The sequence below is a fragment of the Chanodichthys erythropterus genome, chromosome 11 (assembly GCF_024489055.1).
Source record: "Chanodichthys erythropterus isolate Z2021 chromosome 11, ASM2448905v1, whole genome shotgun sequence".
NCBI lineage: Eukaryota > Metazoa > Chordata > Actinopteri > Cypriniformes > Xenocyprididae > Chanodichthys > Chanodichthys erythropterus.
In genome coordinates this window covers 25,474,850-25,491,911 of record NC_090231.1, presented here as the reverse complement: position 1 = coordinate 25,491,911, position 17,062 = coordinate 25,474,850, and the positions used below count along the sequence as shown (strand labels likewise).

General features: G+C 41.9%; 1 protein-coding gene across 1 annotated transcript in view; it reads right to left on the bottom strand.

Moving 5' to 3' along the window:
• plxdc2b (plexin domain containing 2b) overlaps positions 1 to 15,496 on the bottom strand; it is a 71,909-nt gene extending 56,413 nt beyond the window's left edge. The window contains exon 1 of the mRNA XM_067400616.1: positions 15,202 to 15,496. Within this exon, the coding sequence (XP_067256717.1) occupies positions 15,202 to 15,304 (103 nt within the window). The 5' untranslated portion in view covers positions 15,305 to 15,496. The remainder of the gene's footprint in view (positions 1 to 15,201) is intronic.
• Positions 15,497 to 17,062: the final 1,566 nt, after the last annotated feature.

The following is a 17,062-nucleotide window of genomic DNA, read 5'->3' as shown; positions in this document are numbered from 1 at the left end:
TGTACTGTGCAGGGAGTTGTAGTCTGTAGGTGACGGGGTTGATCTGTCGAAGGATGGTGAACGGGCCAATGAAGCGGGGACTCAGCTTCTTGCAGGGCAGGCGCATCCTGATGTCTCTGGTGGACAGCCAGACCTTCTGCCCCGGTTGGTAGGTTGGAGCTTGGGAGCGCCGAAGGTCGGCTGTCATCTTGCGCCTGCGCAGGGCTCTCTGCAGCTGGTGGTGAGCTGAGTCCCATACCCTCTCGCTCTCCCGGAACCAGTAGTCAACTGCAGGAACGTTGGAGGGTTCCCCGTCCCAGGGGAACAGTGGGGGTTGGAAACCGAGTACGCATTGGAAAGGTGTTAATCCAGTAGTGGCTTGACGGAGGGAGTTCTGGGCGTACTCGGCCCAACCCAGGTACTGGTTCCAGGAGTTCTGGTGGCCGTGACAGAAGGTACGCAGGAAGCGGCCGATCTCCTGGATCTTCCGTTCCGTCTGCCCGTTCGACTGAGGATGGTATCCAGACGATAGGCTGACGGTCACACCCAGGAGGGAGAAGAACGCCTTCCAGACTCGAGAGACGAATTGAGGTCCTCTGTCAGAGACTATATCTTCGGGGATTCCATAGTGACGAAAGACATGGTTGAACATTAATTCCGCTGTGGCCATGGCAGTCGGTAGACCTTCCAGGGGTATTAGACGGCAGGCTTTGGAGAAACGGTCCACGACGACCAGAATGCAGGTGTGACCATCAGACTCTGGGAGATCCGTGACGAAATCCACTCCCAGGTGTGACCAGGGTCTCTCAGGAACGGGCAGAGGATTGAGCTTGCCGGTTGGTAGATGGCGTGGGCTCTTGGAGATGGCGCACTCCCTGCAGCCCTGCACGTACCTTCTGACGTCGCTGGCCATGTTGGGCCACCAGAAGCGCTGTTTAAGCAGCGAGAGGGTCTCATTGACCCCCGGGTGACCAGTGCCAAGTGAAGAGTGAACGGAGTGCAGGAGTGGGAGTGCGTCGTGTCCGGGTGATGTAGCGTAAGCCTTGGGGGCAACCCGGCGGAGTGCGTGAGGAGGCATTGGAGGAGGGTAAGGTCTCTTCTGACCATTCGATGGGGCTCACGAAGAGGGTATCAGGCAGGATAGGTTCAGGTTCGTCGTTCTTTTCCTCGGGGGCGTGGAGACGTGAGAGAGCATCGGCTTTAATGTTCTTGACACCAGGGCGGTATGAAATTGTGAAGTTGAATCGTGAGAAGAACATCGCCCACCGGAGCTTGACGAGGGCTGAGTCGCTTGGCAGCTTTCAGATACTCGAGGTTCTTATGGTCGGTTAGAACTTGGAATGGGTGGTTTGCCCCCTCCAACCAATGCCTCCACTCTTCAAGGGCGAGCTTTACAGCCAGGAGTTCGCGATCCCCGATATCATAGTTCACCTCCGCCGGGTTGAGCTTACGGGAGAAGAAGGCGCATGGATGGAGCCTACTTGGTTTCCCCTGCTGCTGTGATAGTACCGCTCCCACTCCGGTGGTGGAGGCGTCCACCTCCACGACGAATGGGAGGTCTGGATTGGGGTGGACGAGGAGGGGAGCGGTGGTGAAGGCCTTCTTGAGTGACTCGAAAGCTTCTGTGGCAGGCTGGGACCAGGACAGAGACTTGGGCTGCTTCCGGAGGAGGTTGGTGAGTGGACTGACTATGGTGCTGTAATTCTTGATGAATCGGCGGTAGAAATTGGAAAATCCGAGGAAACGTTGGAGTTCTTTTATGGTACTTGGAGTGGGCCAGTTCTGGATGGCAGAGACCTTCCCCTCGTCCATCCGGATGCCACTGTGGTCAATCACATATCCTAGGAAGTGGACTGAGGGCTGATGGAACGAGCACTTCTCTGCTTTTAGGAAGAGATGGAACTGCCGTAAGCGCTTGAGGACCTCCGCAACGTAGTGGCGATGTTCGGCCAAGCTCCGGGAGTAGATGAGGATGTCATCAATATACACGAGGACGAACTTGTGGAGGAACTCCCGGAGCACCTCATGGATAAAGTCCTGGAATACGGAGGGGGCGTTGACCAGGCCATACGGCATAACTAGGTATTCATAGTGGCCGGTGGGCGTGACGAAGGCGGTCTTCCACTCGTCCCCCTCGCGTATCCGGATGAGGTTGTACGCGCTGCGGAGGTCCAGCTTGGTGAACACAGTGGCACCGCGGAGATGTTCCAGAGCCGCTGGGACGAGGGGAAGTGGATACCGGAATTTGACTGTGATCTTGTTTAATGAGCGGTAATCAATGCAAGGCCTCAAGCCTCCGTCCTTCTTGGCCACGAAGAAGAAGCTTGAAGCAGCAGGGGAAGTAGACGGGCGGATGTATCCTTGATTAAGGGCCTCTTTGATGTATTCCTCCATGGCCTTCTCCTCCGGTACTGACAGGGGGTATATGCGTCCCCTGGGCACTGGTTCACCCGGAAACAGATCGATGGCACAGTCCCATGGCCGGTGTGGAGGAAGCTTGGAGGCGCGTTGCGGGCAGAAGACGTCACTGAAGGGGGCGTAGTCGGGTGGAACTTCGACGGAGCGTTTTTCCATGGGGCTTTCGATGGAGGTAGCGTTGATAGAGAGACTTGTTGAGAGAGGAGATCTTGGAATGGGAAGTTCTGGAAAACAGCCAGGGAAACAGTGGTCGCCCCACTTCAGGACTTCGCCCGTGCGCCATGAGATGTTGGGATTGTGGAGTTCCAGCCACGGGCGCCCTAGAACCACGTCAGCGGTGGATTCCTCCAGAACCAGCAGATGGATGGATTCGGTGTGGAAGATACCCACGTGCAGTTGAAGGGGTCCAGTGACGCGTCGAATCGTCTTGCGGCTCAGGGGTTTGCCCGTGATAGAGTGGACCTGGTAGTTAATCGGAGAAGGCGAGGTCTTAATCCCGAGGTGTCGACAGAGGGCGCCGGAGATGAAATTTCCTGCTGACCCTGAATCGAGGAGCGCCACCACTGGAATGGAAGCATTAGCAGCAGTAAGGTTTACTACAGTAGTGAGTGGTTTCATCTTTTGGATAGAGGGAATGATAGCACTCACCACAGGTCGAGGAGGACGGGTTGGGCATGTGGAGATGACATGCCCAGGAGATCCACAGTATAAGCATAGATTCAGGGCCAGCCTTCTCTGTCTTTCTGTGGGTGACAAACGGGAGTTATCCACTTGCATGGGCTCGGGGGCTGGTTCTGGGGAGCTGACGGGTTCGGACCGACGGAGGAGAGGTGTAGCCTGTGACTGGCCCTGGTGCTCGAGGAGACACGACTGCATACGAGAACCCACGCGGATGGCGAGTTGGATGAATCTTTCAAGTCCTATGGAGTCCTCGTATGCAGCGAGATGCAGCCGCACGTTTGGCTCCAGACCTTGTCGAAAGGTAGTGATGAGGGCTTGTTCGTTCCATCCGCTGGTTGCGGCGAGCGTTCTGAACTGCAAGGCATAATCGTTAACAGTCTTATTTCCTTGTTTTAAATTATACAATTTCTCTCCAGTTGAAGAATCTGCCAAAGGTTTTCCGAAGACTTCTCTGAAGTGGGTAACGAATGCCGTGTAGGATTTGACAACTGATCCATTTTGAGTCCAGAGCGAATCTGCCCATTGTAGGGCCTTACCTTGCAGTTGGGAGATAATGAACGCTATTTTCGCCGTATCGGTGGGGTAGAGGTGCGGCTGCATCTCCAGGACCAGCTCACACTGAAGGAGGAATCCGCTGCAATCCTCCGCCGATCCTGAGTAGGGCGCCGGTTTGGCCATGGGACTGGCGGTGAATACCGGCGAAGTAGAGGTGACTGTGGCGGCGGTGGCAGCAGCGGTGGCTGGTGCTGGTGATGGTGACGGTGGTTGAGGAGTGAGTGCTCGCCGAACTGCATCCACGAGCTCCTGGAAAGGGTCTTGACGGCTCATGCTGATTGTAAGCTGTTATGGTCCGGTCTTCTGTTACAGTAGAGACACCGGAGACAGATGTAAATGCAGTTTGGATGTTTATTTAGAAAAATCAGCAGAGCAACAGGTAAGTGCAATGATGGTAATGAAGATCTTGAGGATGAAAGAGAGGTAATACTGTCCTTGTTTGTATTGCAGATGCAGTTTGATGAAGACGTTGGAGTTGGCAGACGGGAACACTCACACACACAGGTAGGTAGAGACACGAGGAGACCAGGAGACGATGGAGACGATGGAGAGTATGGAGACAGGTAAGTGTCGTTTTGGGAGTCCTTGAGGTAAGCATACAACTAGTGTATCATGAACGAGACCGGACAATGTGTGTGTGTGAGTGTGGGGCTTAAGTAGTGAGGTGATCATGGTGATAATGAGTTGCAGGTGGCGGTGATCAGTACTCTGGTGATTGGGTGCGTGGGTAAGGGAGTGAGGTGGAACCTGACGTGTCTGTGACATATATATTGTATGTTTTAATAGATCACGGTACAAACATAATGATCTTATAATACATGGTGCATTGCTGTGTCCGTTATCGCATAATTCACACTTTTGGAAAAACAAACTTGGTAACGCTTTAGATTACAGCCCGGAAAGTACTGCGTAATTACAATGAATTTACAGCATAACTTTCAATAATTATAGTGTAAATATACAGTAAGTATGTGTAAGTATAGGGGAACAATATGTAAAGTATTGGGAATAAAGGGGGAACAACCAGGAAAATAACAAATTATTTATACTGTAAATATTTTATATCTAAGGGGTACGTATGACATATAGGCTAACTAAGGGGTAAGTATGACATTACGGGCCGTAAATTAAAGTGGTGCTTGTTACCCTCTTATTTCATTTAGTTACAGGGTAAGTAATTAATAAAATGCAAACAATCTGATATCACTGACTCCGAAACCTTTATTTGAAAAACAACTTTATTAAAAACAGTTCTACAACACTTATTATTCATTTTTTTAAATCAACTTTTCATTTTAAACTCTAAAGTCCTGACAGAAAGTAACAAGTTTTGTCCGTTTTTTGGTTGTTGTTGTTTCTCGCTTGGCTTCCACCTGCTCTTGTTTCTCAGCTGTTGAATCTTAAGAAGGAATCCCGTTGCTATTCTGTATTATAAGAAAATACAGTACACCCCGAAATTTTCTCATGGTTTAGGCTATTCATCTTTTCGCTTCTGACAAACTGTCACCAGCGCCTGCATGAGAGTCGACTTCGCGACGCGTTCGATGAAGCACATTGAAGCTTTCATGATGTTCTCGCGGGAGATTCGTGTGAAACTCGCGCGGGAACTGCCGTCTCTGTTATTCTGTCTTGTTTGTTTCTCATTCTCATTATCTGTTATTCTGTGTATTTTGTTGTGAGCATTACTAAAATAATAATAATAAAAAAAAAAAAACTGACGGCATCCAACATCTGCGTGAGTTTCTCGGCATTCCTACGTCATGCTTCAAGTTACGTCACGCATGAACTCTCAACCCTCGCATGCACGCGCAGAAGACAGCTGGTCGAAAGTTTTAAAAATATTCAAATATTTGGCATTTTTATTACAAATACGAATCGTTTCACTTCAGAAGACATCGATTCATCCATTAGGGTCGTATGGATTACTGTAGTTAATACTGTTTGTGCTGTTTGATGCTTCGACTTTTAGGAACACGTGAGCTTGCATTATAAAGCGCCCCCAGATGATTTATTTTTTTCCTAAAATCCTTTTTGTGTTCATCTTAAGAAGGAAAGTCGTATACATCTCAGATGGCATGAGGGTAAAGGATGAGTAAACGGTGAGCACATTTCCGGGTGTTCTGTAATTTTTAAATACAGAATAGCAAATGGGATTCCCTCTTAAGATTCATCAGTGGAAAGAAAGAAAAAGAGGAACAAGAGGAGGAGGAAGCCAAGCAAGAGAAACAAATAAGAAGTGTTGTAACTTTAAATCTGTTTTGAAATAAGTTGTTTTTCAAATAAAGTTTTCCAAGTGATATGACTGTTTGCGTTTTTATTTATTTATTTATTTATTTTTATTAATTACTTACCCTGTAACTACATGAAATAAGAGGGTAACAAGCTCCACTTTAATTTACGGCCCGTAATGTCATATTTACCCCTTAGTTATGTCATACGTACCCCTTAGTTATAAAATATTAAAAGTATGAATAATTTGTTATTTTTCCTGGTTGTTACCCCTTTATTCCCAATACTTCACATATTGTTCCCCTATACTTACACATACTTACTGTATAGTTACAGTATAATTATTGAAAGTTACGCTGTAAATTTGTTGTAATTACGCAGTACTTTCCGGGCTGTAATCTAAAGCGTTACCACAAACTTTTATATTCTGTTATATGTTTATTGTCCAACATTCCCAATTTTTCTGATGCATGTCCTTAATTTAATTTAATATGTTGGTATTAATTCAGTGTTTATAATGCTAATACTTGAATTTCAAAGAATTTTATCCCAAACTGACTGGGTTTCTAGAGAGCAAAAAGGTTTTGTGAAAAAAGTGGAAGACAAACACAAAGTGTGTAAAATAACCTGTTAAAAGGATTTGATGATCACTAGTATTTCATTCTGTGTTGTCATCATTCAGGTTTAATTTTAGCTTTAATGTACTTTTTTTTTTTTTATAAAAAAGCAGCTGATATTGCCATAGATACTAGTGGCCTGACGAGTCGCTTTCACCCCAAAATGGCGGAAACGCAGAGCTGCTGCTGGGCGCCGGTGTTTCAATGGAACGTTCTATTGAGTTTCGCTTCTTGTTAGTGTATATTCTTTGTCCTTGTGGAGAGTGCAGTTCATGGTTGCCTAGCAACGATAGACGCCACGGGAGCACAAGCGCTTTGGAAAGAAGGAGAAAGCGGTGCGTCTGCGCTTTCCACACATTTTTAGATGTTATATGTGAACGGCCCCTTAAACGGCACATTTGAGCTTCCGCAAGGACCAATAATTTTTTTCTCGCACGTCAAGCAGGTACTGTTGAGCTTTTGTATATGTTCGCTGATCAAAGTTTATATGTGAACAAAAAATTCAGTCTGTTCATCATATAAAGTGATTGTGTCTTTTCATAAAATTTTAACTATCTCTTTATCTCTTTTATTACTTTTTGAAGCGTCAAAGTGTCAGGTGCGTAGCAGTCTATGGAGGGACAGGGATATTTTTTTTCATTAAGTTTTACGGGTTTGGAACAACATGAGGGTGAGTAAACAATGACAGAATTTTTATTTTTAGGAAAATTTAGCAATTCTGCCATACTAGCATTAAATGAAAAATGCAAAAACTACAGTTTTTCAAACAGGTTTTGCACACGTTACTAGGCCAAACAGATAGTCTCACATCACTGGACAAGTCAATGTTGCTGTGTTGGACTGGTGGGGTGGGGATACTGAAACAAACAGGGCAATGTTTTGAAAATGCCATGGGATATTTGGTTTTAGCTATTTGTGATGAAATATTAGCAACGAGAGACATTCATGTCTGGTACAAGGGTGTGGTGTTTTGTTTATACTTGTTAAAGTGCTGCTTTAAACAAACCACAGTCTCTCTGAAAAATAATATATGTGTTTGAGAACTCAGAGCTGGAGGGAGAAAATGATGGATTTATAAAGATATTTTTTTATATGTTACTATGTGTGTACCCCTTTTTACAACTAAATATGGTTGTCACTACTCTTCTGAGTGTTTAAATGAGATGCAGTGTTAGTTGCAAATTTTGATACCCTCTTTCTTCATCTTTACATTATCTACATTGAGATTAACTCTGGACATCGCTGTTATATTCAGTATTATACTTGGTAAGAATTATTCCAAAATATGTTCCATCATTCTAGATCAGAGCTTACCCCTAAAGTACCCCCAAATATGCTTTTACAAATTGTGAAACAGTATTCATTTTTATACAGAAATTTTCTGTAACCATGTAAAAGTATTTACTGTCTCTTGATCATTTTAATATTTTTTACACAGTTATTCTCTGAACTTTTCTGTGGCCCCTTGATTGCTTTAGAAAGCCTCCAGAAAAAGCAGGATTCTCTTGTTGTTGTTGAACAAAAAAGAAAAATATACTTATTAAACAGAAATCGAGGGCAGATGTCCATAAGAAATGAAAGATCTTTTATTAGAAATGACTCATGTGACTACTAAAAAGAGATTTAGCATTGTGAGCAGCAGAACTAGACATACAAGCAAAAACAACATCCTGCAAAAAGAAAAAAATAGAAAAAAGAAAAAGAAACAGATAGTCCTCATGAGAAAAAGCAATGTGCTGGTTAATTGTCCTTTGCTGAACACTCAAGTGCTTGTGAGTTTGCTTGAGTGAACTGAAACTTTCATTCCCCTTGAGCCAACCTCTGCTAACCCCCCACATTGAAACGCCACACACACACACACACACACACACACACACACACACACACACACACACACACACACACACACACACACACACACACACACACACATATCCTCAGGGACACGTTTACAACTTCTTGCTATTCCAATCTCTCTGCCTCATCACCCATTCCATCTCATTCACACTAGAGGCTCTGTTCTAAAGTCACAAGATGCTCTGCATTCACTACTTACATTTGGGTCAGTGCACATGAACAGGTGCAAGAAATCTTTTTAGGTGTCCTGAGAGCAGATTATAGCAGCTAACCAGTCTTTGATGTTTTTTTTCAATTAGGAAAAAAAAGCATCCGGTCTACACTTTTAACATGTAAAATGCACCACTGAGGTTAATAGCACATATAATCTGCTGTTAGCCAGCCATGTTTGCGAATAGTGCATTGAATATGTTTGTGAAAGAATAACAAACACTTCAGAGCGGTGTAATTAACTTTTGTTGAAAGGTAATTAGTTAAGCTATGAAGAAAAGGACCTCATACCGAGTACCATTATTGCAACCCTGGAGAGAAAGACTGAAATGGCAGAGAAAGATTGAAAGAGAACCAGGCAGGAATTGAAAACAAAAGCACCGCTGGAGGCCTGAAAAGCATTTTGAACAAGTGAATCACACAAGACCCTTAGAGAACAATAGACAACTACTGGAAACCTCTGTGACTTTCACCAAGAAACTCTCTCTTTCTCCTCCCCTCTCTCTTTCACAGCTGTATTCAGTGAGGTCAAGCGGTGCACTTTTAAATGGGATTTAGTCTGGTTAAGGTTGAGGTGTACTTTTACCTTCCACTTCTTTTGTGGCAAATGTAACTGAACAACTTCATACCACTTTGAGAGTGATTGTTTAATAGTGTAATATTAGTTTTTGTTTATGAACGCATGGTGGTGCGCCTGAGTACAACGGTCAGGCACTGCAAGCATACCTACCCAGAAGGACCCCCTCTATCCTTTTCTTCATAGCTCTTTTCACTCTTTCTTAGGAACTCATTCAAGGATGGATAAAGCCTGACTCAAGCTATCCATTCACTTATGCACCATGCTGAAAGAAGGGAAGGAAAATTGCAGAGCCTATTATTCAAATCAACTCATTCATCCAAATGACAATCTTGTCCAACATGTATTCTTTTTTGTTTTTTTTTCTCTCACAAATTTGATATTCTCTCTCTCTCTCTCTCTATATATATATATTACATTATATGATTATTTAACTATTTAGTGCTGCTTTCATTATTTTTGGACTCTCTTTCTTTGCCTCTCTCCCACTCTCCTTCAGGAAGCTTCCTTCAAACGGCCTTCTCCCCCTACAGCAGTCACTTCTGAAAGACATGAAGGTCAATGGAAGTTCCAATGGCTGCCTCTGCAGGGCTCAATTTTTGTGTGTGTATGAGTTTTTGTGTGTGGGAGGCTGCTTCTTTTGGCATTATGATGGATGATGAACTTAGAACCAGGCTGTGTATTAGAAACAGGCTGTGCATCAGTGCTATGGTCAGTTAACTCGATGCCTACTTGATGCCACAAGGCCTAATTCTATCTAAATAGTGTGTGTGTGTGTGTGTGTGTGTGTGTGTGTGTGTGAGAGAGAGAGATAGAGAGAGAGAGAGGTTTCATATCCAACTTAGCCAAGTTAAAGAGAATGAGGAATGAGAAATGAAAAATACCCAATGAGCTCATGCTGTCTTCCATCGTCTCACTGACTCATACACACACATATCGGTCACACCCATAGGCTCCATTCAAACAGGCTCAGGTTTGTGAGAATGAAGCTGCAGACAGTCTTGTTAGGCGAAAGATTTACAGAAAAGGAGAGCGGGATGGAAAATATGCAGGAAGGATGTCCAATTCTAATGACGTCCAGATGGAGCAACCACAACTATCTGTTACTAAAGGACCACTCTAAAAGTAAACACTTGGCATTTTATAAATTCTTAATATACAAATTTAAAGTACAAATTCTTACTTTACTCTTCAAGGGTGGCAGGAATAAAATAATAACAGGACCTTTCTAGGAAAATGTTTAATGGCCAAAATGTCCAGTAAATAACCCAATCCAAACTCACTGGACACCAAAATGAGATCTGCCATATTCTTTAATGCTTATCTTGCAAGAAATTAAGAGAATCAGACATGCTGACATGTCAAATTTCCATTGAGAAGTGGGCAGAAAAAAAGATCAGAAACCTGCAACAATCACTAACTGTGATTCTCCCATGTGGTTTGTGATCACATGTAATACAACTTTTTAAAAAACGCTCATCGCTAATTAAATTATTCAAGTTTGTGTGTGAACATGAATATCATATGGTACCTGTAACGTACCTGTACATTTCAGTGTGCGTGTATTCATTATAGAATCTAAACTGAATGTTTTGAATAGCATTTACTGTAATCACTAGTTTACGTATAAAATGTTGACAAATGGGAGATTCCATCTTGTGAACTCACTTCACTCCACCAAACTTAGCAACAAACTATTAATTTTGTTGTATTGGTAGCTTGAGAAACACACCCAGCTCTTCACTCCTATTAATAAAGTCTTTTCTGACACAGCACTGCAGATGGCCAGCGCACTCTATAAATAATGCTTTATCTGGGCCATGAGCCGAGAGACAGCCACTTTATGTGTACGAGATGCACATCACTAAAACTCGACCACAAGAAGAGATGAAGCTACCTGCCTGTGAAGGTACAAGTAAGAGAAAAACCATTACAGGGTACAAGCAGACACAATCTAGAGATGCTCTATATGATGGGTCTGCGCTGCCAAGATGTAGCTTTATATTGCTGCCAAGGTATAATGGATTGATAATTCAGGGCCAGAGACATTGCCCAAGCCTTGGGGTGGTCTATGGCCCAGAGGCAGCTCTGGATTCAATGTATTGATAAGATATTATAACTCTATATCACTCCCTAACCCCTTAAGAGACTTCAAAGTGAGATGTGCCGTGCCAAGGATTGAAAACAAGGAGAATTTGACCTTTGCAAATCTCCAGTAATGCATTGCAATTCAAGAAGCTAACAAATTTCCTTCAAGAAACAGACATTCAAACTTCAGACTTTAACTTTACATGGATTTACATGGAGGAAAAAAAACATTATGGTAAAAAGTATAACCCTTAAGAAGAAATTGAGGGCAGAGAGAGAGAGAGAAATGGAGAGGAGCCAAAGGGAGGGGGTTACAAAGACAGACTGAATACAAACCTAAACCCAACCCATTGGATGAACTACTTAAGACTTGTGGGGGCCCTGCTTTCTCACCATCTCTCCTTTTCTCAGAAAGTCCCTCTGTTCAGTTTCAGAGCTGTTTCTCCTGAACCATCTAAAGCGGGTGACATGCTACTTTTAATAAAGATTAACTATAATTCATAAACTATGCTTGTTAAGTAAAGGACTTTCTTCACTTTTTGCCAAGAGAGCCAGAAACAATCCCTTGACCCCTTAAAACAACTGCATCTTAACCAAAGAAATGTTATGGTGGAAGAAACAGTGTTCATTTTATCTAAGAGACTGAGTCATTGTGAGGGTTAGCTGTTTTTATCAACCAACTTGAACTCGGCTGTGCGTTTTGGCATTCAGAAGTGTCTGAACACGTTTACCATTCACTCAGCCTCAGGATCTGTATCTCTGGGATAAGGGAAAGTAATGGTAATCACAAGCTACACGAGGCTGATTCACATATAAGATTATGTAATGTTGTACTACTCTTGGCCTATTTGTTGTTTTTCTCTGTCATAAGAAACGAGAGATCCGCTATCATACAAAACACACACACACACGCACACACACAAAACACTCAAAGGTACACATGTGAGAGACATTAGGCCATAATGTTTTTATTTTTTTCTTTTTGGTCCAAAACTCACATGTATTTCCCATCCTGCCAATGCCTGTAAAGTAGGCTACAAACTAGGTCACAGAGTTCTGTTTCAGAATTTTGAATACTTTATCAAAAACAAGAACATTAAACCACTTCTCCAATGGTGTAACACCATTTACTCAGCAGTTAGTTCCAGTTTGATTGGCCAAGCAGCATGAGTGCTGATATGTACATCATACAGCCTTCTAGTGCACTTGAAAATCCCCTACTTCCAACTTGAGCATTCACTGTTTTGACATATCATGCATTCAAGAATGTTTACTTTTATATCACAAATAAAGTGATTTATATCAATTTATTTTATATCTCTAATTTAAGGGTAGTATTTAAAGGTGCAATATGTAAAACCACTAGGCCAGTGTTATATATTTTGTTCACTTGAGTACTTACAAAATCCCAAATGTTTCCAACTATTTGTAAATCATGAGAAAAAATTGCAATATTAACCAAGGCTATGGGACGTGTGAGGAGTCACCTGTCAATTGCATCATACCCGCGTTAACCCTTGGTCTGCCTCGGTTTCCGGTTTTATTTTGTAGAAACCATGGAAACACCAAATACGCTTTACTACATTTATAGACAGAAAACTAATTGTTGTTTTATAGCCCAACACGTTTAGTCTTATTGTTTAAATCTAATTTTCTCGATTTTTTCAGAGTACCATGCTTTACCATGCCTCATAGAAAAACACTGTTCTGTCAAGTAGCTAACATAGAATAATCCGATGCAGCTTTATTTTTAGTAACAGTAATACAGAATTTTCTTCATCATACAATACATTTTAAAATGAATTGCATGCCATTTATCAACACAAGCCATCCAGCATTTAATATGATATTCTAAAATCGATCTAGCTTACTGCAGTGTGTCTCAAACAAGTGTTTCACAGCAGCCGCCGAGCGAACGCACAGAGTAAAGTAATAACATAATTTTCAACACTCTCAAATGAATCTAATATGATAAACAGAGCTGCGTTACCTCATACTCATGACCGGAAAAGCGGAAGCGGCGCCGGCGACTGTGGCATAACAAAAGTTCTGCTGCTTGTGAGGTGTGTGTTGGGCAATCGCTCCAGCGGCCTCGTTCAGCTCCACAACACTCAGTCCTGCTCTGCTTCATACTACAGTAACATTAATAAAGCGTATCCATGAACATGATTGCTTCCCGAGTCCTATCCCTATTCTTTCGCACCCTCCGTCGAGGTGAAGACCACATGTCCCAAGATTCTGCACTCAAACTTGGCGTCATCAAGCTACGCCTTTGTTTTAAATTAGCCTCTAGCAACCTTTAGTGGACAGAAATCCTACATACTGCACTTTTAACAAAAGCATTTACTTTGCATAAAGCAGTCCATGCAAGGCAAGTGATCAACGTAGATATGAAACAGAAATTGTGAGTCTCCCCTACTGTGACGTCTATCCGGGTGAAATGGATTCTCAAACAAGAAAAAATGTAGGGCGGGACTGGATTGTTGGATTCTTGTCGATTGCTGTGATCATGTGTAAAGATTTATGACAGATTTTTGGAGGTGAGGGATTACTGTTCCCCTCTCCCACCAGCGCACACTTCATCAGAGATGTCGTGGCAAGGGAGAGGGGAAGTTAATGTTTTTGTTTAAAACATTACAAGGGCACATTTGTTTTTAGTTGTGCACAGATAAATCATTTATAACAAACACTGCAATATTCCATACAAATAAGAATTGTCAATTTTGATTTCAGGGGAACTTTAACATTCGTTGTCTAAAAGTTAATTTTTTAACGGGAATCAAGGTTCTGGCGCCTGCATTATTTCTGCTTGGAGCAGGGTTTCTCTTACCGGAAATGAAAAACCTGGAGTGGAGCCGGAGCGGAGTGATAACAATTATTTGAGAGCGAAGAGGAATTTTGATGCAGCTCCACTAATACCCGCTGGCTGGCACGCCAAATGTTTTGGTTTCGTTTGGAACAAATATCATTCACATAGAGAAAAATATACGAACTGTAAAGTAAATTTACCCGACATTACTTTTTTATTTATAGAACTTTTGCATAAAAGCGATATCACACCAGCTTATTTTGCTGTTGTTCTGAAAATCGTGCTGATATTCAGAACAGCAGCTCTCTTACCCGTAAAATACTGGATATAATCTCGAGAAATCGTCTCTACGAGACACACAAAGGCAGGACACAATGAGCTCAAGTCGGATAGGTAGGAACATGGAAACACCTTGGAATTTATGACTTGAGGAAGAGTAAATTACTGCAATCTACTTTCCTCTGAAATGTGTACAAGAATAATAGTTTAAGTACAGTCTGTTGAATCCTGCGTCTCATGTTAAATAACCTTGTGCAGTCTGAAACGACACAGCAGAAGGAGATAAGAAACCCTATAGCTGTGATGAACAGGTTATATGCTTCAGGACAAAGTCAACGAAAACAATCCCGCTGCACATAACAGAAGCTGAAGGGACCGAAGATTTTCCCACTCATATTCTTTCTGGAAGAAGAGAACAGATTTGCATACCGCCTGAAAACAGCTGCTGATAAACATCGCCTCTGGCATGCAAACAGCACATCACAACAGCACAGCAAAACACGCTCAAGCGCATATGAGCTTATTCATTGTACTGCATCGCGAATATTATTATTATTATTATTATTATTTTAAATCAATAGCCTACAGCACGCGCCTAATATGCAGAAAAACTCAAAAGTTCCAATGAGTGATGAAGGAAAGAACATGCACAGCTCATTATACGCTTTCAGATGAGATGCACAAGAATCATCAACTTCTGATGAAAATGTATTCTGTATTCTCACAATGCCATTGTTTAAAACTCCTATATAACAAAGATATAGCCTACATAATAAAAATAGACAGGCAACTGATCGCTTCAGGTCACGGCGTGAATACCTGATATAAGCCTACATTATCCATATCATCAAAACAAACTCCTGTCATCAATACAGATTATACTCGAGTCCACGAGCACTCACCTTCCGCCGTTAATTCTCCTCTGGTGATCTGGAAAACACTTCCCAAAGTGTGTAAAACTAGAACAATTCCCACAAACACATCGAGCGTGCTTGAACCCGCCATATCAGATATCCACTGAGGCAGATGTCCTCAGTTTCTTTTGCCTGGCCGTTGCCAAAGAAAATGTAAAATAAAGACAAACAGCGTCTGGTCAGTCGCTGAGCATTCCGCGCTCCTGCACTCTGTGTGTCGCGCCCGCTGCTGAAGCTACTGCCTCACCGCTCCTGAGATGCGAGGGCACGCGCTCCCGATAACGCGTTTCCTTGAGACTCCAGACCAAAACAAATCCTAGCAGAGGTCAAGATAGTCTAGAAAAAAAGACAAGTCTGGCTCGTCTCTTATCACTGCATTCCCCACGAAACCAGGAGGTGTACTAGATGGCGTCACACATGTACCACCAATAGTGTCCTGACTCTGACTTGCTTGGGGGCGATGGATTTGGCATTAGACGGTTCATTCTTAAGACATGAGACAAAACACAAAATTATTTGCCATTAGTTAGTTTAGTTGTAGTACAAAAAAAAAAAAAAAAAAAATTAGGTTTATATATATATATATATATATATATATATATATATATATATATATATATATATATATATATCGTTAGACAACAGAACAAAAAAAAAAAGCCTTTTGGTGATTGATTTTGTGGTCTGATGAGACAAAAATTTAGCTGTTTGGACACAGGGATGTGGCTTTTGTTTGGAGAAAAAAAAAAGAGAACCATTCAACCCCAAGAACACCATCCCCAAGTTTGAGCATGGTCGTGGGAACATAATGCTTTGGGGGTGTTTTTCAGCCAATGGGCCAGGCAACCTTGTAAATGTAAATGGCATCATGAAAAAAGAAGAGTACATTCTGGAGCAAAACATCAGACAGTCTGCAGAAAAACTTTGGGCCTGGGGATGCAGTGGACCTTCAAACAAGACAATGATCCACAACACACAACAAAAGTGGTCAGGAAATGGTTGGCAGAGAAAAATATCAACTTTTGGGAGTGGCCAAGCCAGAGTCCTGAATCCAACTGAGAATTTGTGGAGAGAACTGAAGACAAAGTGATGGCAAGGAAGCCTTCCAACCTCGAGATCTATGCAAAAGAGCAGTGGTCCAAAACCCCAGAGGAAATGTGCAAAAAAAATTGTCACTAATTATAAAAACCACTTGACAGCTGTAAAGAAAAATAAAGGCAATGGCATTGATTATTGAGAAAGGATATGAATAATTGCGGACATGTAAAAAAAAAAAAAAAAAAGAAAGAAAAGAAAAATATCTGTAACTTACTTTCTTTTGACACATTTTTGTGTCATTTCCTGCAGCCAGAAGATGCCTTTTTGTCAAATAAAAGTTCACCATAACTAAAAATTTGGCCTGGGAACGAATAATTTTGGGCTTAACTATAAAGTTTAAAATAAAATATAAATTAAATATAAACATTATAATATAATGACAAAAAGTTAATTTAAAAAAAAATGTTTCACAGGTTTGTCCCTATTTTTTGTCAACATCATTAGACATGATTAGTTTTAAAATTCACGTAATAATCAAACCAGAACAAAATGAATGTACAGTACAGTAAAAACTGAAAATGTGATTTTTTGTTTTTTTATGTTATTTGTTGTTTTTTCTATAAATAATTGAGATGTGAACAGTTTGAAAAGAGAAAGTACAGATAATTATTTTATATAAATGAATACATATTAATAAATAAGTATAAAAAGTAAGATACAAAAATAATACTAACATTTTTAATATAAAATATCACCCATGTGTCAAGAACTAGTGATTTAGCCTATTACTAACTTATATTCTATGCATGCG